At 36.1% G+C, this 19,075-nt stretch overlaps 1 protein-coding gene across 1 annotated transcript in view; it reads left to right on the top strand.

Moving 5' to 3' along the window:
• The first annotated feature begins 730 nt into the window (after positions 1-730).
• scarf2 (scavenger receptor class F, member 2) overlaps positions 731-19,075 on the top strand; it is a 32,452-nt gene continuing 14,107 nt past the window's right edge. Inside the window, exons 1-8 of the mRNA XM_084115957.1 lie at positions 731-1,540; positions 6,287-6,345; positions 6,431-6,532; positions 8,661-9,177; positions 10,065-10,283; positions 11,049-11,177; positions 12,414-12,517; positions 17,270-17,384. Of these exons, the coding sequence (XP_083972083.1) occupies positions 1,386-1,540; positions 6,287-6,345; positions 6,431-6,532; positions 8,661-9,177; positions 10,065-10,283; positions 11,049-11,177; positions 12,414-12,517; positions 17,270-17,384 (1,400 nt within the window). The 5' untranslated portion in view covers positions 731-1,385. The remainder of the gene's footprint in view (positions 1,541-6,286; positions 6,346-6,430; positions 6,533-8,660; positions 9,178-10,064; positions 10,284-11,048; positions 11,178-12,413; positions 12,518-17,269; positions 17,385-19,075) is intronic.

Consider the following 19,075-nt stretch of genomic DNA (forward strand, 5'->3'; position numbering starts at 1 on the left):
TTTATTTATTCAAAATAATTATTTATTTATTTGTGTGTGTGTGTGTGTGTGTGTGTGTGTGTGTGTGTGTGAGAGAGAGAGAGAGAGAGAGAGAGAGCACAGCTGCATAGCTGTAAGATCTATTTTAGCCATTCACAATGTCAGACATGATTATTAATTTATTTAGATGGAGAGAGACTTTTTAATTTTAAAACTCTTTATTTAAACATGTACTAAACCACTAACATACAATATATAATACCCATGCTATGCTATGTGCATCTGCAAGATAAATCTTAACATCATTAAAAAAAATGACCATCAGACATCAGACACCAGAACACTATTCCCATCCTCTCACATTGACAATAAAGCACCACCATTAACTCACCATTTTAACTAACATTCATTATTTGTGATTTGATAACATTTGTGTTCTATTCTGATTCTCGATTCAACCAATGCAAACATTTGCATTGCACTTATATGTTTTTCCCCTTAGCATTCTACAGGTCTTCCAAATAGGCTAGCTAATTTAGCTTGTCCAACTATAATATTCGCCAAGGTACAATGTTCTCAATGTGTGTTTGAGAGATATTGGTTTAAATAAAACTATTCGATGTATTGGTTTGGTTGTGTTTACCAGATATAGCCATTTATACGTAGGCTATAAAATGTATCATCCACGACCACTGTTGTACCCTCACTAGTAGGCGAGACGGACAGCGCGTGCATGCGCTCATGCGCGGGCATGTTGACGGAGGTTAGTAAGGGGGGCTGGAGGGATGCATGGTTAAGTCCTAAACATATACTAAAGTCACACCCACTCGCTGAGGAGCTGCTCCTGGTGGTTTCGGTTAGAATTGGGAAACCGCTAAACGCCAAAGAGAGCAGGCGCACCGAATTCCCAAGAGCCAGAGCCAGAGATAGGATCACTAATTAGGAATTTTCCTTCTGAAAAGAGAACAACGACCGTTTTAAAGTCCCCGTGTCTTTTCCAAAATGGACGCACATATAGTTTTGCAGACTTTTTTTCTTTTCTTGACATGCTTTGAAGCAGCATATCCTCTCTGAAAATCTACATTTTGGAAACAACGGCGGGAATTGTGTCAGAAATTTCCAGCTATGCAGCAGTTACATCCAGCAGTGTTTGGAGCGCTTAATAAAAGCAGAAGTTCTCCTCAGGAACTGGGGCTGGACGGAGGGAATAACTGTTTGGTTTTATAACTTCTGTGCGCCCTCTCCTCCTCTTTTCTCTCCTCTGCCTCAGCCTTTGGAGTCTGAAAGAGAGTGGATAAACGATTTATGCGGATAAAGTAACTTACAAACGCTTGCAGTCGAAGGTTTTGAGACTTCGGAGATACAAAATATCCCGTCAGAACTTCTAGAGTTTGTAAAAGAAAGGAATGCTGGGCAGAAGAGGCGCATGGAGAGATGCTGTTTCTTCTACCATGGATCTAAAGGGCACTTTAGCGGTTTTAGTGCTTTTGCTTCTATGCTTGTGTCCCGTTTTCAGTCAAGAACTCAGTCCAAAGGGTAGGAACGTGTGCAAAGTTCCAGGGTAAGTTGGATGAATAACTTTTAGGGGGGCAGGAAATAAACGAAAGCATGAATGTATTCTGCTAGATATTAAGCAAACAAGTAGCCTATTAAGTGCAGCAAATAAACATTTTGTTCCGCGAACTTCAAGAAAACAGTAATGAAAATGAAAAAGAAGGCCTACATTAGCCTAAATTAAGGTAAAAATGGTAAAGTATTTTATATGAATCTTTGCTTTAAAGTTAAAAAATATGGCCAAGTTGTTTGTCATTTCTGATTGTTGTTTTTGTGGTTATACAACTAATGAATTATAGCCTAATATGAAAGTGCAAAGAAAATAATGATTCAACTTTTAAAACTGTAGTTAAGTTTTTTTTTTTTTTTTTAAATAGCAAATTATTTGAATCTGATGTGTGTCAGTCACCCTGTTTCACATCTGGGTCACTGACACACATTGAGAGATAGAGGGCGACACCAATTACTCAAGCACTGAAGCATTGAAGTCGTGGCATAGTTTAGATAATGCATAAAAGCCTACGTAAAAAAAAAAAACAATAATTAAATTAATTGGTATTAAAATACTTCTAAAAGCCCATGAAAATGCATATAAACTAAAAAAAACATGCATCATTTGATATTAAAGAACTCTTCTTTAATATCAGAGAGTTTGAAACTGTAAGAGAATGATCTGTACAGTTCCAAAGTCGTTACATATTCTAAACTCTCCTTTAACCTAAACACAGAGATCATCAAGGGTGTGACATTTAGTCACAACATACTAGCTATATCCATGACCTACATTTCATTCCAAGTATAATGTAGAAGGCTAATCACATGTTGATGTCCAAATGAATCTATCACATCACAGAGGCACACATTTACAAATACTGTATCACAGGCAATCAGGGATATCAAAACTAGTGATTAACCTTTGAATGGATAACGGCAATGCCTAAATCTAATGAGCAGGATGGATGATTGCTTATGTAATAATGATATCAGAAGCATTTCAACATTGAATTTCAATGACCACTTGGTAATATTCTTTTCTATTGTCATGTCTTACCTCACCCTGGGCAGCAAGTGAGTCAAGACTAAAAGTGTTGCCCCTTCAAAGAAATGACCTAAATATACACTTCTATTCGAAAGTTGGGTTTGTATTTAAAATAAGTCTCTTACAGTATATGCTCATCAAGGCTGCATTTATTTAATCAAAAATACAGTCAAATATGTGATATTGTCCTAAATGTCCTTACTGTCACTTTTGATCAATTTAATGCTTCGTTGACGGATACAAGTATTAAAGAGATAGTTCACCCAAAATTAAAATTCTGTCATTTACTCACCCTTAAGCTGTTCCAAACCTGTATGAAATTCTTTCTTCTGCTGAACACAAAAGAAGATACTTTGAATAATATGGGTAACCAAACAGTTGATGGGTCCCATTGACTTCCATATTATGGAGAAAAAAATATATACTATGGAATATATCATTAACTGTTTGGTTACCGACATTCTTCAAAATATCTTCTTGTGTGTTCAGCAGAAGAAAGTAATTCATACAGGTTTGGAACAACTTGAGGGTGAGTAAATGATGACAGAATTTTCATTTTTAAGTTAAAGTTTTAAATTAAGTTTCTTAAAAAAAACACACAAAAAAACACATTAACTGACCCAAAACTTTTTGAATGGTAGTTGATGCCAAATACAAAATTCACAAAAAATGAATTGGTCAATGTGAACCTGCAGATCATCTCAAAATGCTTTCCCAAAAGTATCGTTAGCCAACTATGGGTACAATTTCCGTCGTTATCAGCATATAGTTGATAGCATATAGTATAACGAGTCGGTGTTTCCCGAAATCATAGTTCTACTGATCATTCACAAACAGCATCGCAAAGTTGTGTGGTTGGAACGACATGTCTCCACCTGTGGTTGGAAGCATAGTTTCTTGTTTGCATGGCATGTGGACTTAATAAATCCTTATCTTGTGCAAAATTATCAAGTTGACATGCAGTACAATCTATAGCTTTCATTTCGAATATATACAACAAATGTCATTTACGTCTTTAAGTTTGTCAAGATATTTACAGCGCTGTTTTTAAAGAGTGCACATGTGCGGACGTGATCTAGTATGTAAGAACGAGTCTGTGATTTAATCTGGAAATAAAGCAAAAAAACGGAGAAAAAGGAGAATTAGTCCTCAAATGTCCGCAATTTATAATTCTATATAAATTATAAAGAATTAATTTGATCTCAAATGGATTTATTAAAAAAAGTTATTACTCCACCACCTGTGTGACATCATAAACCAACATGGTTGACCGTCAAATTTGCAACATTACGTAATGAAGCAGCGAGTTAGGGAAAACACACCCCTGGCCGATAACCAGGGTAAATGTTCACTGTTCAAATAATCTTAGAAAATGACTTCATGAGGAGCATTATTTTAATTCATGTTTCAAAAAAGCTAAATTTAGATGTATGAATATAGTCAAAATCTCAAAATCATGTTGCATTTAAGCACAGCAGGCATTTTAGGGGAATTCTACTAGCACTGTTTAGCGATGAATGGTTTACGCGGTTGTTTAAAAGTGTGTTTACATTGCGATTACTGGCTCCAGATGGCTATCACTGTACTTTAGATCAAAATGGAAACCACCAGATACAATCTAATGTGTATTCTCACAAACAGAGATTCTCAGCAACCACAGACGTTGACAGGAAGTTCACGTTCTTTTAACAAAATTGCTCAAAATTTCCACACAGGACTTTATTGTTGCTGAGTCAAGTTTGGCCCCCTAGCTGTTGACTGATGCTCAATTTCCATTTGTTTAAGCTTTCATCCGCGGCGCTAGCTTCACGTTCTCGCTGTGGTGTGCATGTCGGGTTTGACACAGTGCAGAGAAGTCAGGGCTGTGGTGTAGATCATGTCTGGGTAAGACACACACACATAGGCTAAACAAACTCTGACTGAATGCAGAGAGCGGACCCCACGCTTCAGAGGAAGCCAAAGTGTGGACAAGGCCTCGCAGAGGTCACATGTGGCGGAATATGAGGGGCGGCATATGTCTTATATCTAACAAGCACTTAGAGAGTATTCAGTTTTAACGGGAAGCCACTTGAAGTAGAGATAGCAGAGATAATTTGAAATGTTTACCATTCACAACCAATCAAAAGTTTGGAATTGGTAAGATTTTTTTAATGTTTTTGATTTTGATTAAAAAAATATTTTTTAAAGTCTCTGTTCACCAAGGCTGGATTTATTTGATCAAAAATACAGAAAACCAATAGTAACATTGTGTTCTGTTTTCTATTAGACAGTCTTCAGTGTCACATGATCCTTCAGAAATAATTCTAATATGCAGATTTGCTGCTCAAGAAACCCAATTTCTTACTACTGCTACTTAATATTGTTCTGAAAACCATAATGCATTTTTTCAGGATTCTTTGAGAAAAAGTTAGTCTATATAAAATATAGAAACCTTTTGTGACATTTCAAATGTCTTTACTGTCACTTTTGACCAATTCAATGCTTCATTGCTGAATAAAAGTATTGATTTCTTTATATATATATATATATATATATATATATATATATATATATATATATATATATATTACTGACCCCAAACTTTTCTGTCTACAAACATGTTGAAACCTTAAACACATTGTGCTGTGGTGCTCATATGGGAGACACAGGTTTGAATCAGGTCCTCATTGTGTCCCAAATCCATTCCTCCCTCTTCCTCCCATCATTTTCTGTCAAAAGAAAGGCATGCAACTATAAGTTTCTGCAGCAGGCCTGTTGTGTGATGCTTTGAATGAAACATCCACCGCAGACACATGCAAAATTCCACCGGGATCATATGTGTTGGATTAAAAGAGTAATTCACACACACACACACACAAAAAATCTGTCATTGTTTACTCACTCATGTCATTCCAAACCCGTATGACTTACTTTCTTCTGTAGAACACAAAGGAGATGTTATGACTCACACACATCTACATTCGTCTGAAGCAGTATGATAGCTATGTGAGGAATTAACCAAATTTAAGTCATTAATCACTGAAAATTTATATTTAAAACAGATGCATACAAAGAACTGCAAATGACATAAGAGAGCTACAAATTCAGGGATTTTCAGTGAAACAAATTTCAATTCAGTTCCACACAAAAAGCTATATTGTGGTTTCTGAAGAATGTGTTTAAATAAGTTCACCTGAATATTCCAAGCATTTTCAAAGCTTTCTTGTTCATTCTGGAGTCCAGCCTGTTTATTAGACTGACTTACTGGCCTAATGCAGGACATTTGCATTACTAATCAAATCAGGCTGTGGCCTTATTTTGGATTCAGCCACTCATTGTTTTTCCACATCTGACGATGCAATGAAGTTATCGCTTCAAACGGGATGTCTGGTTCGCATGACTCCTGTCGGTGAGAGGGTGGAGAATGGAATGAATGCTTACGCTTGTGTTTGTGAGAGTGGATGCGTGTTCGCTATCTGAAACATCTGCGCTTGTGAAGCTCAGAAGAAGATACAGATGGCACCCAGACATTTGCAATATTCCACATGCTTAAACCTCTCACGGACAGTTGAAACTTTGTTCAGGGCATTTGCAAACTATGCTGACTCGAACATTTAACGATCAGCTGTCCTTCTAGATGTCAGCTAAATGTTGTATAGATTGAATATTCAAGCCAATGCACTTTATCTTGATTTATCTTGATCACTTCATCATGATTTGTCATCTTATCATTAGGTCATCAGAGATTACGTGTTGCAGCGGATGGGCGCAGCAAGGTGAAGAGTGTTTAACACGTAAGTGTCATTTCCTGTATGTTAGATCACTTCCTGAGTGTCATGTTACTTGATTTATATCTTGACCATGTCCTTGTCCCCTCAGCTCTCTGTGAAGGCAACTTCACTTGTAATGAGAACGAGGTGTGTGTCCGACCGAACGAATGCCGCTGTCGTCATGGATATTTTGGGGCAAGTTGTGACACAAGTGAGTTGCTTTTTGTCTTTTTCAGATTAAAGTAACTGATTTTAATAATTAAAACCGTATGCCCTTTAATTAGCCTAATGCACTCCTAAGAACTGAGAAAATAAACGTTTAACAGATATATACCAAGTTCTGTCATGAAACTCTAGATTGCGCTGGCTGATAAGGTCCTTAACGCAAACTGGTGTCAATTACACTTTTAACTACACCGCTCAAGCTGATTGGTTCCTGTTGCATCTGCAGCCAATGAGCTTGCTGCTCAACATTTAAATAGTTAGTGTTTGCTGTAGCAGTTTGCGGCACGCCTCCACCTTCCCCAGCTCCACCTGTATAGATCTGCTACGAGTAATTTCATATATGCTATTTGTACAGCAGCTGCATGTCTTACATGCGCACAGCAGTGTGTCTGTGTATGTAATAGCAGTAGAAATGCTCTGCACTTGCTCTGCAGCAGCAATAATCAACAGCAGTAGCGTAGCAGATCTATTCCGCCAAGACCAAATACATTAAATGTATTGTATAGTCATGATAGAAATGCATTTAAAATCTTTCTTTTCCAGATAAAGTGTGTAAAAAGTGTGTAAAGTGTATCTTGTCTGCAGGGGTGTATTTCAAGGAATAGTTCACCCAAAAACTTTAATTATCCCATAATTTTCTCATGACTTTCTTCTTTCAGCCAAACACAATATGAGTTATATTAAACAATATCCTGGCTCTTCCCAGCTTTGTAATGGCATTGAAAAGAGCCAGAGTTAATGAAGCTCCAAATATGCATCCATCCATCCATCCATCCATCGAATGGTTTTCAAACCTCCAGTGGTTTAATAAATGCTTTCTGAAGCTAAGCAATGGGTTTTTGTAAGAAATTTAATGGGTTTTTGTATTTAAAACTTTATAAACTATAATCACTGACTACGGCATGGCTGTATGCACGTTCACAAGAGAGTTACATGGTTTTCGCGAGAGGCGTCTATTCTCACCTAAGCTTTTGCTATGCCTATGTCATACGTCGGGTCAGAGGTCACCCTTCCGCCGGAACTCGACTCTCTCGTGAATGTGCGTACGGCCGTTTGCCGGAAGCCACTGATTATGGTTTATAAAGTTTTAAATATGGATATCGTGGGAAGGCTGAAAGAAGAAAGTCATAAACACCTGGCTTGAGGGCAAGTAAATTATAGGATCATTTTTATTTTTGGGTGACTTATTCTTTTAAATTTGTGTCATGCTCTTAAATGTCCCCTTCTGATTAGCAAAAGCAAATAGAAAATCCTCAAGTCAAATCCTTCAATATGTCCCACTCCAAATTCAGCATATGCTTCAATATAACAAAGAAAATTGTCTGAAAAATTTAAAGTGCTGCTAGTTTAAAAAAATATATATTCGGCACAATCGGAAGACTTAAAGACAACATGACATCATAATTGAACTTACTTTCTTTAAATATGTCCATTATTGTAAAAAGAATAAATCTCATAATTGTTCATAATCATATAGTTCCTTCACCTCTCAAATGACTTTTCATTCCTAAAGACGTAACCAAGGCCAATTACTGTACCTATATATATACACAAATGCCTTTCAAAAGTGTGAGATCAATAATTTTTTATTCGGCAAGGATGCATTAAACTGATCCAAAAATAAAATTAAGCAGCACAACTGTTTACAATGATAATAATAAATAAAAACAAAATAAAAAAAAACAAAACAGACAAACAGGCTAAAAACAAATCAGCCTATTAGAATGAATTCTGAAGGATCATGTGACACTGAAGACCGGAGTAATGATGCTGAAAATCAGCTTTTTCATCACATGAATTAAAATATATTAAAATAGAAATCAGTTCAGATCAAATAAATGCAGCCTTGGTGAGCATAAGAGACTACTTTCTTAAATAATGTACTGCCCCCAAACTTTTGAACAGTACTCTCTATATATATCACATTAATTTATTTACAAAATAGACATTTTATGCACTAGTGAAAGAACATTTAACCAAGCAATCTGAATTTTGGCCAAATAAACTTTAATAATGACACCTGAAATCATTCCTTCAGCTTCCCAGTTGCACAGTAAACGTTTCCTTTTCTGACCCTGTAAACTACAACCTGCGCATCTTTTTGACTCCCCTAGAGTGTCCCGCTCAGTTCTGGGGTCCGGACTGCAAGGGCATGTGCACGTGCCACCCTAACGGTAAATGTGACGACGTGACCGGGAAGTGCACGTGCTACCCCAACCGCTGGGGTGAAAACTGCGAGAAGTCCTGCAACTGTCAGAAAGGCAAATGTGACCAGGAGACGGGCAAATGCACCTGCCATGCCGGTTACTGGGGACCGCAGTGCAACAATAACTGCTACTGCAGCATCAACTCTGTGTGCGATCAGACGGGCCGCTGCATCTGCAACCCTGGCTGGTACGGCCGAAATTGCGGTGCTCAATGTCTGTGTAATAACTCACCTTGTGAGCAGTTTACAGGCCGATGTCAGTGTAGGGAGAGGCTTTGGGGTCAGCGCTGTGAGCGGTACTGTCAGTGCGTACACGGGAAGTGTAACCCGGCAGATGGATCGTGCACCTGTAAACCCGGATACAGAGGAAAGCTATGCCGGGAGCCGTGTCCAGCTGGGCTCTACGGACAGAACTGCAAAAACAGGTGAGGCAAAGTTACATACACTACCAGCATAAAGTTTGTTTTTGAAAGTAGCCTCTTATGTTCACTAACACTGCATTTATTTGATCTAAAATACTGTAAAAAAAAAAAAAAAAAAAAACTATTGTGAAATATTAAAATAACAGTTTTCTATTTTAATATATTTTAAAATGTAATTTTTCCTGTGATGGCAGAGCTGAATTTTCAGCATCATTACTCCAGTCTTCAGTGTCACATGATCCTTCAGAAATCATCCTAATATGCTGATTTGCTGAAAACAGAAAAAACTATTTTTTTTGTGGAAACCATGATACACTATCATTCATAATTTTGGGGTAGGACATTTTTCTAAAGAAATTAATACTTTTTTTTAATTTATTTTTTTATTCTGCTAGCATACGTCAATTGATTAAAAGTGACAGTAGAGACAAAATGTAACGAAATATTTCTACTTCAAATAAATTATGTTTTTTTTTTTTACTTTCGATTCGTCAAATAAAAATGTTTTTTATCAGTTTCCCACAAAAATAAGCAGCAAAAACTGTTTTCAAAATTGATTATAAGAAATTAATGATTTCTGAAGGATCGTTTGACTAAAATCTACTAACTATAAGTAACTTTGCAACTACATGCCGTACTTATTTTACTTACCCTAACCAAATAGTCTACTTCTCTAATGAGAGTTTGTGACATGTAGTTGCAAGTTATTGAGAGTTAGTAGAATGTCTGACTATCGAAATAAAGTGTAACTGAAAATCTTAATGATTCCAAACTTTTGACTTATTCAGAGCTTTATATCTTCTTGATTTTATAGCCATAACTTCTTCTCTTCTTTTTTTGACTGACCACACCTGGACGATCCCGGGATTTCCTTTTTGCCGTTGATTCAGGTGTGGCCACTGTAAAGGCCAGCAGCCCTGTAAGGTGACAGACGGTCGTTGTGTGACGTGTGAGAGCGGCTGGAACGGGACAAGATGTGACCAGGCGTGTGTGGAGGGTTTCTTCGGAGAAAACTGTAAGGATCAGTGTCCACCGTGCAAAGACGGTCACTTCTGCAACCGCATCGATGGGAAGTGCTCTCACTGCAATCCCGGCTGGATTGGAGATCGGTATGAATCTTTGGCTGATAGTGAACTCTATTGTAGCTGACAGTTATAAAAGAATTACTGTTAATGAAACCAAAAAATATATATTTTTTTTTTTTCATCACTTGGTATTAGACAACTGAGAGGGAATTCACTAAGAAAGTGTAATTTACACACACACACACACACACTATATGATTGAAATTATAATAATAATAAACATAAATAGAAGCACATAAAATCTAAACAAAACATTTATACATCAAAACACTACTGTTTTAAAAGTTTGTGGTTGTGAAGATTTGTAAAGGTTTAAAGGAAATGTTTAAAGAAGTCTCTTATTCTCACCAAGGCTGTGTTTACTTGATCAAAAATACAATAAAACAGTAATGTTGTGAAATATTATTACAATTTAAAACGTTTTCTACTGTAATATATTTTAATTTAATTGTAATTTATGTAATTTGTACATTTACTCCTGTGATGCAAAACTGAATTTTCAGCATCATTACTCCAGTCTTCAGTGTCACATGATCCTTCAGAAATCATTCTTATATACTGATTTGTTGCTTAACAAACTTTTTTTTTATTATTATCAACGTTGAGAACAGCTGCGCTGCTTAATATTTTTGTGGAAACCTTCTTCTGGATATTTCATTATTTAATGAATAGAAAGTTTATAAGATCACCTCTCAGATTCTTTCTATGCTGCTCCTCAAAGATTATTTCGATGAAAACTTTGAATTGACCACTGATCCTCAGTCTGTTTGTATTTTTGTCTTTGTGTAGCTGTGAGGTGCGCTGTCCCAACGGCACATATGGAGACAACTGTGAAAAAGACTGCAGCCACTGTTTTAATGGAGACTGCCATTTTGCCACAGGAGAGTGTCTCTGTGACCCTGGCTTCAATGGGACATAGTAAGTCAAATCTCTGAGTCACGCACATATTTAGGTCATCTTGTTATCAAGGCCTGTTTTCACTAACGGATGAATCACAAAATCAACAAAGAGTCATTCTAAATGGTTTAAAGATGAGTAACTTTAAACAAATTGCAGTGTGCTAAACAGGACTCCCTAAATGGTTAAATTAGAATTAGTTCTTTGTCAAACACACATTTTTATTCAACACATAAATATTTTGTGAGGAAAAGCATTTCTTTGCCCTTGTAACAAAAAAGAAGGCATTTTTGAAACTCTGTAGTCTATAATTAAAGTGACTGAAAGAGAATAATATTGGTGAGCGTGAATCACTTAAATGTCCAGACTGCACTCATACTTTGTACGGAAGAAAATGTCAGGCTTATGGTGTCTATTTATTTATTTTATTAGCTTGTTTTTCTTTTTTTATTAATAAATTGTTCCTGTGATCCTTTAGAAATCATTCTAATATGCTGATTTGCTGCTCAAAAAACGTATTATTATTATCAATGTTGAGAACAGTCGTGTTGCTTAATATGTTTTGAAACTGATGAATAGAAAGTTCAAAAGATCAGAATTTATTTTAAATAGAAATCTTTTGTAAAATGATACATATGTTTACTGACACTTTTGATGTCCTTGCTGAATAAAAGTATTAATTACATTTAAATAAATAAAAAAATAAAAAAAATCCCACTGACCCCAAACTATTGAACGGTATAGTGAAACATTAAATAAATAAATTGTTAGATTATTCAACATTCAAAATCTTAAATTACATCCTTGTAATATTTGCATATTAAACTGCAATTGGTTTCTTTAGGAAATGCCAAATTAGTTTATTTCACTTAGTTGAATATTTATCTAAATATTGACCACAAACTGCACTTTAATCATATCATACCTTTATCTTCAATTGATGAAACTTCACTTTAAACACATACACATAAAATTTATTTTTATGCAATACTTCCTTTTTCTCTGCAAGACATTTAACATATTTTCTCGGTTTCAGTTCAGTGACGTCAATAAGAACGTCTGTGCTTGTTTCATTTATTATACAGTAATTGTTCATTCCTCTTTTCTGTTCTTGGATTTGCATTGCCAACATCTACATAATTGCCCACAATTCCCCAAACTGCCGTGTTCATTTTCACTGGAAACTCCTGTTGCTTTGTACACAATGATTGTATTGACTCTCTTTCTCAGTGCTCTTTGCATTTCTTTTCATTTTAGCTGCAACCTGACCTGTGAGTTCGGTCAGTTCGGAGTGAACTGTGCCCAGACCTGTCCATGTCACGACAAGAACTGCAACCCAGTGTCAGGGGCCTGCAACCTATGTATGAAACCCTTCCTGTCTCTCTTTGGAATAATTACATTTTTCATTTCTCAAGCTATGTTATGTCATTTGCTATGGAGACACAAAAGAACCCCTAAGATGTTGAGATATAGTTATGGGATCCAACATCAGTCATATTTTCCATTACGTAAAGGGAGAGAGGAATAGCTGCCTAGTTGACGCTGAGGTCAAGATTCAACCTTTTGACTCGAAGTGGATTTGTTTTTAAATCATGTCATGATCATTACTCGCATTATGCGGTGTATTACAACCATCCTGGCAGATGTTTGATATTACCTAGCTACGCTGTTTTCATCATTGCTATATTTAAAGGGATTTACACTATTGTTCAATGTTTGGGGTCAGTAAACTTTTGTTTGTTTGTTTTGTTTTTTTAGAAGGAAATGAATACTTTTATTCAGCAGGGATGCATTTGATCAAAAAGGGACAGTAAATACATTTATAATGTTACAAAATATTTCTATTTCAAATAAATGCTCATTTTAACTTTCTATTCATCAAAGAATCCTGAAACATGCATTACAGTTTCCACAAAATATTAGGAATATTAGGAAGCAACACAACTGTTTTCAACAAGAAAATGTTTCTTGAGCAGCAAATCAGCATATTAGAGTGATTTCTGTAGGTTCATGTGACACTGAAGACTGTAGTAATGATGCTGATAATTAACATAATAAATTACATTTTTAATATATTCAAACAGAAAACAGTTATTCTAAATTGTAATAATATTTCACAATATTACTGTATTTTTGATCAAATAAATGCAGCCTTGGTGAGGACAAGACATAAAAAAAATACACCAACCCTAATATTTTTTTCCATTAAAAATATCTAAACATCCTAATTATTTTGAATGAAATGTATTTTTTTCTTACCCCACTGACAACATCTTTTTGTCATAAGCAAATTTGTTTGTCAAGTTTATATTTAAAACAATAAAAACAAATGCCAATGCAGTAAGAAAAAAATATTTATTTTCAAGAGATACAGTATATGTTCAGTCTTATAATCTTATAAATGTACCTTTGTCTTTACATTTATCTTAACTCTTTCCCCGCCAGCATTTAAAAAAAATAAAAAAAATTGCCAGCCACAACATTTTATTGAAACTTAATGAATTATTTTTTTATCAATGCTTAAATGTGGGTAAGTTTCATAAAAAAGCAACATTTTGAGCAAAAACCTGAGAAAAAGAATTTTTAGTCAAAGACTACATCCAGATAGGCAGTTTTTGATTTATATGCTGTTTAATGCTAATGAATGCGTTATTTTACATATGCATCTGCTTACATATGATATCGCTTGTTTCTGCATCTTCTTCACCTGTGTTTTGATCCGGAGATTCTGTACTCTTTCAGAAGATCCCTAATACAGTAGATCCATCTACCGTATACCATTCCGTCAATGGCGGGGAAAGAGTTTACATTGTTAATGAGAAACAAGACAAAAATGTGCCGTTTTCCAAAACATTTGAATAATCAAGAAAAATAACATTTCCCTAACATTCCCTGAACATAAAATTTGGATGCAGAGAAATATAATTTTTTTTACTGCACACATGATTTGTGCGCTTTATTCAAAGTTGTCAAAGCCATTTGATTGCTTTGTGTGAGATACAGATCTGGAATTTAAGTCATTGCTCACTATTGTTATCTCTTTCATTAATTTTTATGCAGCATAACCTTCAATATCACTGAATTAAATAGACGAAAAGAGAAAAAGATCATTAATTTCTCTTTAAAAATCAATGAGAAACTTGTTGTGCAAGCAAAAGAAACACACAGTTGCTATTTGTAACATGCCTGCGTAGTCTTCACTATGTAGGTCACTGCCGTAGACAGCAGCAGTTTAACATGGCGGCCTTGATGGTGTTTCCAGAGCAGTGTCTTATTTTTACGGCTGTGTTTTTTGGCTCTTTTCCTGCCTGCTCGCAGACTTACTGAGAGCCGGGGTTGTTTCACACAGCTGAGAGAAATACTACAGGAAGAGAGACAGAGTGATGAGGAAAGGTGTGGGTCAGGAGAGTTTTCACAGGGACTTGAGTGAAGGCAGAAATGATGTCATTGTGCCCGACCTTTGTGAGGCCTTCCTCGAACGCAGCTGTGCTTTCAGGACATGTGTTGATGTCCCCACACCACACACTACACCCGGACTGAGCTCGACACCTCTGTGAGCATAGAGCACAAATCAAAGAGTCAAATAGTCATCAGTTGTTATGCTTTAACTGTTTTCAGTTGGTTTTTCAGTAGCAAAAGTTTGCACAAGAAATATTATGAAAGGAGCATTTGGGTTCAGCTGAAATTAATTTCGACTTCTTTTTGTAACCTCTGTTTGACAAAATTGCTGCAGAGATTTCAAGTGCGCTTAAATAAGGGGCTTTCGCCCAGGGTAGTTCTAGGAACTAGCCACCAGGGTGGTTCCCCGAGAACGAATGGTTCCTAACATTTTCCTGTTTGCTTTCACACCGCCAGTAGGAACTCTGAAGTGACGTAAGCCACGCTTGTTGTTGTGACTTTTATTTTGATGGCGCGGCGGACCTTTATTTTGACGGCGCTGACAACGCCAGCCAGAGCCTGAGCACACAGTGCTGCTCGCATTCTTTGTGTTTATTAGTTTACGATCTGTCTAACAGTCCTGTCTAATACGTTATTATATAGAACTGTTACACAAAGAAAGTAGACAGTATTTGAAAAGGTATTAGCGTTTGCCGTGTGGTTGATGTCCAGTGTTGCTAGCTCAGCAGAAATACATAATCATGTTTCTCTTGGTCCCCTCAAAGTTGCGTTGGATTTTCTCCTTAGCGTAAAGGTTGAGAGGTCCATCTATCACTGTTTTCCATGTTCGTAGAGTTACTTACTGGAGTAAATATATAGGCTATAAACTGTGTGTACACGGCTGCTGATCTTTTGCGTGCGTTCGGCCAATCAGTGTACACTTACATCACTGGTAGTTCCTATAGTGCTGGTTTAGACCCTACTCTGAAGTAGAAGCTAAATTAGTTCCTCCAAAAGGAGTTCCTAGAACTAAAATTGTTCCTAGTTCCTGAAGGAAAAAAGGGTACTTCCGCCAATAGTTCTAGGAGCTATGAAAAGGTTCCTCCGGTGTGAAAGCCCCTATAAACTTTGCACTCAAAGCGATTTACCAATCACAACACACTGTTCCAGTCGACCAATCAGAGCATATTGTGCTTTTTTTTTCAGAAGGAGGGGCTTCATAAAGACAGGAACTAAACAGTGTTACTGACAGACTGGGAAGAGAGGAGCTGCAACAATGTCAAATATGAGAAAAATAATGTGTTTTTTTTCACCCAGAAAAACACATTCTAGTTGACCCCAAAAACAAAATCAAGACTTTGGAAAAGGACATATAATGGCCTCATTCATACACAGTTTATTATAAACATTTCTTCATGACCTGCTGGTTGTGTTTGTCTGGGTTTAAGTTGTTGCTTATGTTGCGTAAATATTAATAATGACATAACATATGCATATTGAACTAATAATTGGCCTTGGATGATCCAGATGAAAAATATGGTGCATCCAACAGCAGAAATTCTTCATTGTCAGCAGTGCCAAGTTAAGCATCCCATCACTGTCTTTGTTTATGAACGGAAGAGCCAAATGGCCACACATTATGCTCCAGTGATAATGCCTGTTGGCAACAGATTCAAAGAAGCCACGGGCAGACTTCCTGCATCTCACAGGACACAACTGCTAGCTCTTAAACTCCTGAACTGGTGTGGGAATTTCAAATACATTTAGTTTAATTTAGGTACAATGTTGTTCTTTAGCATGGAAAAACTCAAGATAATGTAAAAGCTGTTTTATGGGAAATGCCATTTGCAATGATGCAACATCAAATTATTCTTAGTATGAATTTTAAAATATGTGAAATATTACGCAGCTCTCAGGAAGACTTTATTCTGATTACAGGATTCTGCCGGTTACTCATGAAGGTCATTAAACTTTATGCTGAGTAAACTTCAATAGCACTGCAGTAAATAAAATAAAAAAGTAAAATAAAATAAAACATTCATTTAAAAAAAATCTATGTGGTTTGTTCAGGCAAAAAAAAAAAAAACTTTTTGAGTCACTGAATTGGTTAATTTCTGTACAATGTTCTTTGGCAGGCAACATTTTATGAACATTTAAACTGTTTAATGTGAAATTCCATGTGCAATAATGTAACATGATTCTACAATTATTACATTTGCATTTACTGTATTACAGTCTGGTCAAATTTGGCATTCTGCAGTGTATTTATAAAGTTCATTAACTTTTATAGTGTGTAATCTTCAATATCACTATAATTTGTGACCACTAAATTGTATAATTGCCCCTCAATATGTCCAATATTTCATGTCAATTTATTGATTTATTTACTAAGTGGTCATAGTCCTCAACCTGCCAAGAGTTTATTTTGTGATAGAGGTCCAACTGACTGCATTATCCCCTGTTTCGGATTCAAAGATGAAATACTGCTTTTAGGAATTCTATATTTTGAATTACTTATTAAACTTTGAGCATTTAGAAGAAGGTCTCTCTTACCTGTTGTTCTGCTCACCTCAATTGTACTTTGGTCTCCTACTGCAGCCATGTTTTCACTGAACACCCTACAGTACATCTGTCCTGAAAAATGTGTTAAATTAAACAATTGAATGAATACACACATATGTTAGTGCCATTTGTTCTAAATTGCAAGTTTTACACTCTCCGTCTGTCTCTCTCAGATCCTAATCAGCGGATGGGAGTAATAGCTGCTGGAACGCTGGTAACATTCCTGCTGGTGGTTCTTCTGTCTCTGCTGTGCTGCTGCTTCCTCTGTAGCAACAAAGACAACCGCAAGTGAGTGCAAATCAACACTAGTTTCTCAATCCAGTTCTCAGTCAGTCCCAGCCTGCTGAATTAAAAGTTAAAACACTTTCTCCAGTTACAGTTTATTGTGCTGAGACAATCACAAGTAAGTTCTTTTGTAGATTTTATGAAGGGTTTAACCATTGGACCTCATTCATGAAACTTTTGAAAATATGAGTAAATTTGTGCATAAAATGGACTTTCCCTGAATACTTTCCTCTTGACTCACAAATGTTTTGTAAACCTCGTATTTGATAGTTAAACGTGTTAATGAATTCTAATTATTTCACTGTTTCAGTGGTTTATCATGTCTTAGACACTTGGCATGTTTGGTTCGATTAAAACGTACCCTGGTGCGATTGCTCTGTTATTGTGGTTATTTGTAAGTGTGAACACTGTCATCCGAACCCTGATGCACACCAAACAAGCGGACTGGGTCTTGGTCTGCTTCCAAACGAACTCTGGTGCGGTTCGAATGAAATATGAACGCAACACGGACCAAAGACATGTAAACGAACCAAAAACAGGACATGATGTCACAAGATGCAACCGTAAAAAGGACAGAATACTCAAGCATACCTGTTTTTTCTCGTCATAGTCGCGATGTTGTCCATCACAGTTCGGTACAGGCATCAGAACCGCGTCTCCTCGCAGCAGATCTTCATTTGTGTGTGGCGGAGGGATTCCTGCTGCTGTTTTGACTCCTTTACACATTTATAAGCTCTTCACGAGTTCTCAGCTGGTCAAAATGCCATCATATGTAGCTACGCACATACAACAAGCACATTTATACCAGAACACAGCATTGGTTTGGATGTTCAATAAGTTTCGACGCAAACAATAATAATACAATAGTAATATAGTAATAACATTTTTTGGGTCTGGACCAAACGAGCCAAGTGAACCAAACTACAAATGTAAACACCCAAAGTTTGGTTAGTAAATGCAAGTACTTTTTAAAATTAGTATTCTAAGTAAACAAAAGGTATTGAGTGTGCCAGATATACCCCTACCCCAATTAAATAATAATAATAATAAAAAAAAAAAATTAATTCATTATACATTAATTATTTGACGTTAGAACCTGGAAGTTCTAGAAGAATTCGCAGCTGGTTCCTTCGAGATTTTCCTATGAGGTTTTATAATTTTTTTAATGTATGATCCTGTAGTAAACATAACTTGACGATACTTTGACGTTTTGTTCTAAAACGTACACCGCACACACTCACATCCCAAGCTGTCTTATCTAGTTACTTATTAAAAATGTCTGATTTCAAAAATGCTTCAGAAAAATCCTTCAAAATTTGCGTTTTCACTATGGGTGTTTGTAAAACGTCAAAGAATGTTTACCACAGGCTTTTTTTCACACATAAATTGAAAAACCCCATAGGACAATCTCGAAGGAATCAGCGGCGAATTAGTCTTCCGGGTTCTGACGTATTCCCTGCACCACTCTATAATATGCCAAGTTGCTGCTCAAGGAACCTTTCTTTTTATGAATAGAAAGTTCAAAAGAACTGCATTTATTTGAAATAGAAATCTATTGTAAACATAACTTCTTTACTGTCACATTCAATCAATGCATCTTTGCTGAATAAAACTATACAAAATATATATACATATGTATATAAATGCCAAATAAGTTTCATCATAATTAATACAAGACTAATTTAATAGGCATG

The sequence above is a fragment of the Abramis brama genome (assembly GCF_963993115.1).
Source record: "Abramis brama genome assembly, chromosome: 5".
NCBI classification, from domain to species: domain Eukaryota; kingdom Metazoa; phylum Chordata; class Actinopteri; order Cypriniformes; family Leuciscidae; genus Abramis; species Abramis brama.